This window comes from Carya illinoinensis, chromosome 8, assembly GCF_018687715.1.
Source record: "Carya illinoinensis cultivar Pawnee chromosome 8, C.illinoinensisPawnee_v1, whole genome shotgun sequence".
Taxonomy (NCBI): Eukaryota; Viridiplantae; Streptophyta; class Magnoliopsida; order Fagales; family Juglandaceae; genus Carya; species Carya illinoinensis.
Genome location: NC_056759.1, coordinates 25,076,575 through 25,087,075, shown reverse-complemented (window position 1 = coordinate 25,087,075; position 10,501 = coordinate 25,076,575). Strand labels below are relative to the sequence as shown.

Here is a 10,501-nt window from a genome sequence, read left to right as displayed (position 1 = left end):
TATAACCCACAATCAAATTGAAAACTTATCCAAGAAAGCCAAAAATCAAGTCAAGAGGATCTAAACATGTTGAAATCTTGTTTCAAGAACCTAGATTTGGTGAGAATGCCACAAAGGTTGTGCCTTTTATAAGTTTGTAGTTCAGTTAAGAACGTGTAGAGAAAACTGAAAAGTTCTCTGAAATTTTATTCAATATTAAAACTTGTGTAAAATGTGGCTACAATGCTATTTTTAATCCCTTCATGAAACCGTAGGCCAACTAACAGGAAACCCAAGGCCAACTAAGGTTGTCATTAATTAAAAGACATGGGCTGAACATCTTCAAGCCCAAAACATCCTAAACTACATGCCTATAGCTAATAAAAGAAGTCCACTTATTGAATTAAATATAGAAACATAAAATAGGATCACACGGATGTACTTATTGAAATAAAGAGTCTAACACTAAACCCTAGGCTATGCCGCCCCCTTCTGTAGGTTGTATCACATGGATTAAAGCTAGTTCTTCTTCTTTCAAGCTCATATTGAATGTTAAGGTCTTGATCGATGAATTTGCAAACTTGGTCCAAGTGGATTGCACTAATTTTTGCATTGCTTCTTTGATCTTCTTAGCTTTTGACTTTATGATTAGCCCCCCTAGAACTTGTAATGGATTCTTTAATGGCCCCTCATGTAAATTATGCTAGTAGTGTGTGCCTTTAAACTTTAAACCAAACCTATAATATATAGGCAATGGTATAAATATTCTTAATTGTTAGACACTATGCTTAATATGCTTCATGCATGAAACCTTAGGATATCCAAGTTCATTGGCTACTACTATTTTCTTCCTCTCTTTGCTTGTCTAACACTGTGCTCGTGAAGTACATTTCTCACCTAGTACCGTACTCGCTTAATACATTGCTCACCAAATCTCACCCTCTTAACACATTGCTCGCCTTACCTCTCCCTCTTAACACGCTTGCCTAACCTCACCCACTTGATGCATTATTTGCCTAACCTCATTCACTTAATACAATGCTTGCCTAGCTTTGTCCAATTTAATACATTGCTCACCTAACCTCGCCAACTTAATACATTGCTCGACAAGGTTCCAGCTTAATACATTGCTCACCTAATTTCACCAAACTCTTACGCAGTTTAACCTAGCTTCCCCTCACTCAAAACAACAGTATACCTCGGTCTCCTACCAGTGTAATGCTACTAAATTCAAGCCTTACTCTCTTACGTCCCTCAGTTTACAAACCATAAAGAATTTCATTCTATGGTTCGAAACTACTCCCATGGCACAAGCAATATCGACCATCCAAAATCACCTGCCAAAGGTAGGTAGCCTCTCTTAAACACTTTCAAACAATAAACCCTTGCTACTTACAAACGTTTCACTCCTAAATTATCAAACTCTCAACACTAATGGATTGTACATAATCACACCCTCATGCACGTCAAGAATGTACTCAGTTAAATCCTAAACCCAAGTGAAGTCTCTCTATTTGGTTTATGCTACTATGCCATGAGATGCTTATGGATTTAATGCAGAAAGTGAAGGGAAAAGAATATACACCTAGGGCAGTTCAAAAATGCCTAAAGGGGTAGAGATCCAGAGAGATAGGGTTTTAAAATGCTAATTTGGTGCGACTTGAGAATTGTTTAAGGGCAACTCCACTGTACCTCGATGGTTGTGACATAGGGCATGTGCGATTAGAAAGCATGGTACTGTGATGGTGGTAGTTGAGTGTGGGCGTGGCACAGAATGTGTGTGAGTGCATGGTGCATGCGGTAGCTTGACCCAATACATGTGTGCATGTGAGTGTGGGTGTAGCAAAGAAACTTACCAACAACAAAAAGTGGTGCATGACCTGGAAGATCGCTGAAGGTGTGGTGGTCAAACAAGAGATATAGAGAGTGGTTTGCTTGATGAGGGTTATGGCACAAGAACCTAGGGCATCAAAGTGTGTGCCAAGTGGCTCTTAGGGTTTTTACAGCCAACTAGGATGGATCAAGGGAGAAACAGATATAAGGTTTCCAAATCGGGGCTAGGTTCTTTCTTGGGTTGATGGATCACAATTTAAGCCTAGTTGGTTGTATGATACTCTCTTGGTTTAATTCCCCTCTTCATGAAGTTTAAACCTTAAGAAACCTAAACACTAATCTTAACCGAAACCTTAATGTTTTCTATTTACCTCAATGAAAATAATCAAACTTAGTGATTTATCTAACTTGAGCCAGGTGTTAATAAAATCCACCTTACTCCTCAACTAGTGCAAGACAACAACTTAGTTCTATCCATGTGATGATATTCAGCAAAGAAATACCTATAGCATGTCTGGGGTTATTGGTTGGGCCTTGGTTTGTGTAAATTATTGGGGTTAGGGGTGTACAAAAAATTGGTGAACTGGTAAACTGGACTGGGTGTGTTTGGTCCGATGCTGAGTTTGGTTTAGTTCGGTATTGGTTTTATTTTTGTAAAAACTGGTCAAAATCGGTTCGATTTCGATTTTTCTATTTCTGAAACCAAACTGGACTGGTTTATATTTATTTTTTAATTTTTTATATTTTATATAATTTTTATATATAATATATAATTATATATAAAATAGTTTTGTATTATATGAAAAATTACTAATTAATATAATATTAAATTTTAAAATATTATATCACTATAGTTTATTGTATTAATAGTTATACTAATATTAAATAGTACATATTAATAGTTATACTAATACTATATCACTATATATTATAATATACTATAATATATCACTATATTATATATTATAATATATCATTATAGTTTATAATATAATTATAATATATATAATATACTACAATATATTATGATTGTAGTATTTTATATTATAATATACTATATTATATAAAATATATAATATAGTATATAGTATAATAAAACCGAAAAACCAGGCCGAACTTGATCGGAATCTGTAAAACTATAAGAACTTTAGGGAGGTAACGGGTGCATAATCAGTTTTTGAAAATGTAAAACCAATTCATACCAGTTCAATATCAAATTTTATCCAAAATCGGACCAAATTAGACCGATTACATATCTAATTGGGGCTGATTTTCTAACAGATAATATTGAGGAATAAATTGTCCCAAACTTTAAAAAAAAAAATAGAAAAAAAGAAAAAGGAATGCCTTTTCCTGTTAAATATCATGCAAAGAACAAACTATTCAAAAACAGTAGGGAAGGAGGTTAATAAAAAAATATTTGAAGACCCCTTAACAATGTTTTGGATTGAAATTGAAAAAAAAAAAAAAAAAAGAATTAAAATTTATAGATTTCTAAAATTGGACTATTTATCAATTAGTAATTTTTTCTTTTTCAAATTTCCTATTATGCAATCATGAAAACTCGAACTCACGCCGCCGCCCCCATTACTGGCCTAGAGTCCAAACACGGGATATCTTGGTCAAGCTTTCCAAACTTCCCCACCTTACCCTCCTTATCATCCATCTTCCCCGACCGAGAAAGCTCCAAAACCCACAACCCAGAAACCATGGAGATCTCATCTGTAACTCTATGTTTTTCTTCCACTTCAAGAATGCCTCCACCTTCTCTCTCTTTCTCTTCCTCCAACTCCACCTTTCTTACCAGTTTTGCCACCTCCACTTTCTTGAACAAAACCAAGCACAAAAGTAACACTCTGGTTGCGTCCAGAACCGGGACCAGAACTGATCCGGCCAAGAAGGGTCTTACCTGCAACGCTTTGTTTGGTCTTGGCGTGCCCGAGCTGGTGGTTATTGCTGGAGTCGCAGCTTTGGTTTTTGGGCCCAAGAAGTTGCCTGAAGTGGGAAAGAGTATTGGAAAGACCGTCAAGAGCTTCCAACAGGTTTGTGAATCATGTTGGGTCCATCATTTCTTTTGATAATTAAACGAGAATTTGGGTTCGTGGAAAATTGGAAGAAAATGAAGAATTCTTGTTTGACTGAACCAAATGAATTTGTGAGTTGAGGAATCGGTAGAGATAAAATGTGCTCTTTTGTTACTGTTGGTTGTCTTGGTTTCCAAAGTGAGACTGTTGAATTGAAAAAAGATTGGCACTTGTGTTGGGGTTGGATTGAGAGGAAAAGGGAGACTGAATTAAAGAAAAGAAATTTCGAGACGTGTTTGTAAACTTGGTTTTGTTCTCAATGATATGGGAAGTGAATTGACGTAGGAGCTTAGATGGATTAATTGCGTGGAAGTCTCTGGTCTTGTAGATATCAAAGAATGATAACTTTATAATTAAAGACAATGTCTTGTCAATGTCCGAAATTTGACATAATTGGAATACTATCATTTGGAATTACTGTTTTCATATATTTCTTTCAATTTCTAATGCATTATTTTGATAGATCTCTGCTGTGATGGTGTTGTGATGACTGAATGTAAATAGGGAATGAATGTAATAGCGGCTGGGATGTTGGAGGAATGGAAATGGTAATGGATGCAAGCTGTTTGTGGAAATGCCTCAGATGGCCATACGTATATTAGATAAGGGAAAACTTCAACCTCCTTACAATATTCAAACTTACAAGATTCCAGAATGATTTTCCTGCACCTCACTCTTCTCCTTAAGTCGACATACACCCTTGTAACAGACTGTAAAAACTATATACTGACCTGTAGCATGCTAAAGTAAATCACTGACCATAGACCCAATACAGAAAACGCTTTAATAAAATGGTGCGCAGCACCACTGACACTAAACAGGGCATAGCAACACTACTCTAAACGACCGACGCAACATGACTCTAAAAATGACAGACTCTATTTTATTAAAACGTTCCCTTTTTTGACTTCCACAGCTGCCCTCCAATGCTTGATACGGCGCCGTTTCCTCTTCAAGCCTCTTAACATCACTTCACTTCACATGATCCCAACTCCAGTTCAGATCTTCTGTCTTCATCTCCCTTCTAGGTTTTGCTTCTTCCGTTGGAACCCTAACATATTTAAAGTAAGATCTGAGTTTACTTTTTCATATCTCTGTTTCAATTTCTAATGTATTACTGAATGTAGGATTTGAAATTATTTATGTGATTGCAGTTTAAGTTTGGTTGCATGGATTCTTTATGAATGGTGGTGCCATTCTCTTGTGGTGTTTGGAGTAGTTTCATTTTAGTTATTGTCTTCTGGAATTAATTATTAGCAATGTTTTTGTTGGATATTAGATGTTAAGACAAAAGATCAGCCATGAGTAAATGCTGTCAAACTAATTTTGTTTGTTAGCAGCTATATCTCAGTAATTTGAGCTTATTCATCGATACTGCCTGGTAGAAACTGTATTGATTTAATTTTACAATGCAAGTGGTAGGGTTACGTTTCTATGAAAGACTGCTGACCACAACAGAAGATTTGCCTTGCTAGGGACCCTCCTGTTCCTGACTTGGAGTTTTAGAGGACTTTAAGCGTAAGGAAGTACTGGAGTTGAATGACTGTTGTACTATCCAATGACATTCATTTCTTTAAAATAATTTAGAATAAGGACTGGAGTTAGATGATTACTATACCATCAATGACTTCTGCACCATTGAAAATTTTAAAGCAATACAGGATGACTATAACCAACTTTGCATTAGTAGTTTGTATCTGGATTCAGCTGTGCCCTATGTTGTATAGACTTGAGTGGTCAAGAGTAATGGTCAAGTAAGAGTTTCTGATGATAGCATGTGTCAAGTACATGATTCTTATGTTCTCCAAAGACTTTCCATCATTTTAGAGTGTCTGGTAGCCATATCCTTATGTCATGTTTGCTGATGTGGGCATGGTAGGTTAAAGAGAAGGGTGTAAGTAACATATACTGTGTTTTTAGCAGTTTGATTGAATTTATTTATTTTTATTGGTGCAATTTAATTGAATTTATTATATGGAGAAATTACATTTTGCTCCCAAACTTTTTGATTAGTAAATAAGAATTTTATTAGAATAGGCGAAGCCAAGAATAAGGGACAGAGACAAGATCAACACCTATGCATGAGTGTCTAAAGATACAAGGAAATCATGTATGTTCATGCCATTAAACTGTATTACAATCGATCAATGGAGTAGAGTATGAAAAAATAAAGTTCTAATTCCATCCACTGTCCATTCACGATTCTCAAAATTTTGACCATTCCTCTCCATCCATATGCACCACCATAGACAGATCTGTATCATCTTCCACATATCTGCAATTTGAGTGGTACCTAGGAATGCCTTGCCAGCTGGCCAAAAAATCCACAACCCTTCTTGGCATTACCCAATGAAGCCCTGTTCTAGCAAATATGTCATTCCACAAACTCATGGATTCATCATAATGCAGTAATAAATGATCCACTGACTCTCCACTGTTCTTGCACATATAACACCAATCAAACACAATGAGTTGGTGTTTCCATAGATTATCTAAGGTGAGAATCTTCCCTAATGAAGCTGTCCATACAAAAAAGAAGCTTTGAGAGAGAGAGAGAGAGAGAGAGAAGAGGGGGGGGGGGGGGGCTTGGTCCTAGATGGACTGAGATTTGAAGGAGGCACCCAAGAGAAGACCGAGATACTTCATTGGCAAGGTGGAGACTTTGCACCCCAAAAATGTTGGCAAAGCTCGAAACACCTGGAACATTATCAGCTAGAGCTAATTTTGACTTGGTGAGATTCACTTTCAATCCCGATGCCGCTTCAAAACAAAGTAGAAGTGCCCATAAAGCTTGAATGTGATTGTGACTAGCACCATAGAATACAAGAGTATCATCCACAAATAGGAGGTGCGTTATCTCAATTATGTCCCCTACTACAAAACTAGGTAGAAATCCACCTTCCACAAGACCTGCAATCATTTAACTAAAAGCTTCCATTATGAAAACAAAAAGTAGTGGGGATAGGGGATCACCTTGCCTCAATCCCCTCAAGCTTCTGAAGAAGCCCCTTGGAGTACCTTTTGTATTGTGGATATACAAAATTTGATCCAAGGGCATCATCTCCCTCCAAGGCCACACCTCTTAAGCTAACGGGCAACCTCCTTAAGATCTGATCATAAAGTTTGTTTTTGTATTTTAACATTCAAATCTTAATGAGAGTGCACATGGTAGTTTTTGTGATAGTTTCAGTACATAATGTGACAAAAGTGATAGTTTTGGGTGCACAAAAGGGCTATTATTATCGTCTTCACCACCACTACCACCATCATCATCATCATCATTATTTTAATGTTCAAATTTACAAACTAATGCTCATCCTTTCTGCAACATCTGGACAAGATCTTTTATTCAACCGCCCACTTCATGGTGCTCCAACCTGCTATAATATGAAGCATCCATAGCCTATCCCCATTTCAAGGCCCCTATCTGGTACTAAACTATTTGCTCGTAGACCCATACAAGCTAATCATATAGTAGTATCTTTCAATCTACCTCCAAGGTAAGGTTCCAATTACAGTTTAGGGGCCTACCTCCCAAATACTTTTTAGCAATTTACAGTGCTGTAGTTAGTGAACAAGAGCTGTTGAAGGTGAGCATAAAAACTTGCATGCTTACTGCAGCCTCTATATGTAAGTTGGTTCCTCTCATATTGTATAGCTAATTTTGTATCGAATTTAAAGTAGTTCTTACAAAAGAAAAGAATCATACATATTTATCTTGCATTGGTCGTGGTTCTACTGTTCCTGAGAGCATTGGCATAGAGAAAGGACGCTTATAGCCTCTATACAAAGAAAAAATATATTTGCTAGCCAGTGTGGAGGACACACCCTCTACACTGTTGATATGGCTGGATTTGATTTGTAAAAGAGTTGAACTTCTATTGCAAATCAAATTCTACTATCAGCTGTGTGAAGGTTATACTCCACACCAACTTACAAGTAGATGAACTCTTGTATAGATGCTTTGACCTTTTCCTTTGAATCCCACTTTTTGATATAAATAGATGGAGCTGTCGACAGATTGTTAGGTGATTTTTCTGGGTCGTCTACCTTGATAACCTTAATTGCAAGAAGGCGGTGGAAGAAGAAAGAGAATAAGAACTGGATCATTTAGGAGGGTTTCCCATTTAAAGTATATGGCCCAACAGTCATTTCTTTCTCAAAGCTTAAAATGGGTGGAATCAACCATTTTGCTACTTGTAATATGCGCTACAAATTGATGGAATCTTTATATCATTTGAGCATCAAGTGCTTTTTAAAAATGTTGTTACATATGGAAGTATTTGATTTGCCTTTCATTTTTTCAGGCAGCAAAGGAGTTTGAGTCCGAGCTTAAAAAGGAACCCGATTCCACAATAGAGGCTCCCACCGAGAAACCTGCATCCTTGAGTGAAGAGGAGAAACAAAATATCAAGGTTTCAAGCTCAAAAGAGAATGTATGATGTTGTAGAAATGTCATTTAGATAATAGATTGTATCGTTGTTCAATTGTTGCACTGATGGGTTTTAATAACTTGTTCACTAATAATGTAGATCAGTTTTGTGAGAAATTGCCTTCATGATTTAGAGTTTCAAGACGGCCATTTCGAGCTCTGAAATGGTCAAAACGATTTTTTTTTTAGTAGTAATTTGAAAGAAAGTGCTCTAGGATCATCTAGTATTAATTCCAAAATTTTTATTTTCCATGGAGGACCATGGCTATATGGGCCACTATATTAAAAAAAGGAAAAAAGAAATTGTGGAGGAAAATGTTCCTGTTTAAAATATGAAGTGCAGGAAAAGTTGTTTTTTGATCATATTTTGATGGTGTGATTGGGATCCAGATGATGGTTCATAGGGTCTCTTTTGTGATAACATCCTTTCTACGTGTTTAATGGGCTAACCATCGTCAAACGAGTAATGATACACACACAAATTCTTTTTATAATTATGTTTTAAAATGATAATATTTATGTAAAATGATGTTATTTTTACAAGTTATTTTAAAAAAATACCTCTAATTAAAACACGATTGCGTAAAGAATTGTAAAAATACCCATCACCAAAATAACTTCCTGTAAGGTTTTAGCCTTAAAAAGGAGTATTGTGCATTAGACCTGTTCATTCATTTTAACGACCCAATTGCCCGTATGAAATGTCCATGTTCCGATATATGGAAGGTGACTTGTAACGAATACCCACATTCACATAGCATTTGTTCGGTTTGTTAGTTGGGAAATATAAAACACTCTTTAGTTATCTCATTTCATCTCATCATTATAATTTTTTTAAATTTCTACATAAAATATAATAAACAAATTGAAAAAAAAAAAAAAAACATTTGTCACCATTCAGTCTAAAGTTAATGTAACTCCGAGTACTAATACCTTTTATATATGCCATGTGGATAGTTTATGTATGGTGTAAAAGTCTTCAAATTTGATCTAAGATTTATTTTTTTTTTCAAAAAAAAAAAAAATTAATTGTTAGAGTTTTAACTTTTAAAAGGATCATACTACTCTGCTGCTCAGCATGTATCGCTGGGCATACCTTAGTATAGTTGTATATTTTTCTTTTGAATATTTTTTTTTGAACATTTTTAAATATAAAAAATATACAAATTTACTAATAGTTACTTTTTTTTAATAATTTAAAAAAATTTAAATACACGAAGAGCCAAATGGAGGATCTAGCATTTCCCGTTTTAAAAATGAGGTTTACTTCCCAACAGTACATTTGCCCTATCACGACTTTCTACACGATTCGTCATCCCTGCTACATTGCCGGAAATTCGCCGTTTTGGCGACCTTTCAGTGAGCTCCCTCTCGGTCTCTCTGTTACTGTTTCAACTAACTTTGGATTGCTCTCCCTAACCTTTCTTTGTTTTTTCTGTCATAATGTAGGAACCATCCTGCAGCTGAGTCCGTGAATCCGCAACTACATCCAAGAACCTACCCATTAAGCTACCTCTACGCCTTGCCCAGAGTGCTCTGTTACTTGAGTTTTATCTTGTCGTTTGTAAGAATAGAGTGCTTCCTGTCAAATGTTGTTGAGCTATTTATGGTTTTATCACATAACTTAGTGCTCTTGTCAATATATACGTGTGCACACCTAGTACTACTAGATGCTTCTTTGATACTTCTGCCATGGTTTGCTCGTCCGTTGCTTAAATGGAGGAAGGAATTATCATAAGCTTTTTGAGAGGCTAGACATATGGGCTTGGGTGAAAATTGCAAAAAATAGGCACTCATTGATCAAAGAAATTGAGACATTCTTAGCGAGGTAAATTATTTTCTTAGTATATATTCTTATTTATGTTGGTGTATGGGATTCCATGATTGGGTCATTGATATTGCACTTATTCAGTTGCAAAACTTATTCAATTGACCAAAGATACGTACTCATATTTGGGAAAATTGAGTATTGGTAGTGGGTATCCATAAGATGGGCTCGAATATGATCCGTTTTGGATTATGAGGGTGACAATGAATCGTTTCGCTCTCAAGTTGGTTAGTCAGGTCATCCAGAGTTTTTTTGTTATTTTTTTTTCCTGATAAGAGGCTTTATTCATTCATTCATAAAAAGAGAAATTACAGCTATGACCTGATATATACAGGGAAAAAGTTA

At 35.8% G+C, this 10,501-nt stretch overlaps 1 protein-coding gene and 1 long non-coding RNA gene across 4 annotated transcripts; both read left to right on the top strand.

Moving 5' to 3' along the window:
- Positions 1–3,353: 3,353 nt before the first annotated feature.
- LOC122274132 (sec-independent protein translocase protein TATA, chloroplastic) lies at positions 3,354–8,516 on the top strand. Of its 3 annotated transcripts, XR_006228228.1 has the most exons (4): positions 3,354–3,854; positions 4,401–4,444; positions 4,813–4,961; positions 8,204–8,391. XR_006228228.1 is itself a non-coding variant. In XM_043083100.1 (3 exons), exons 1-3 carry the CDS (start codon positions 3,369–3,371, stop codon positions 8,253–8,255), a joined length of 582 nt encoding a protein of 193 aa, XP_042939034.1. In that variant the 5' UTR covers positions 3,354–3,368; the 3' UTR covers positions 8,256–8,391. The 3 variants fall into 3 exon arrangements, 2 of the variants coding, with proteins under 2 accessions (XP_042939034.1, XP_042939033.1); XM_043083100.1 differs by lacking the exon at positions 4,813–4,961; XM_043083099.1 differs by lacking the exons at positions 4,401–4,444; positions 4,813–4,961 and having other exon boundaries at positions 3,360–3,854; positions 8,204–8,516.
- Positions 8,517–9,556: 1,040 nt separating this feature from the next.
- On the top strand, positions 9,557–10,189 carry LOC122274436. Its single transcript, XR_006228309.1, has 2 exons — positions 9,557–9,687; positions 9,778–10,189. It is a non-coding gene; the product is annotated as an uncharacterized LOC122274436 (long non-coding RNA).
- Positions 10,190–10,501: the final 312 nt, after the last annotated feature.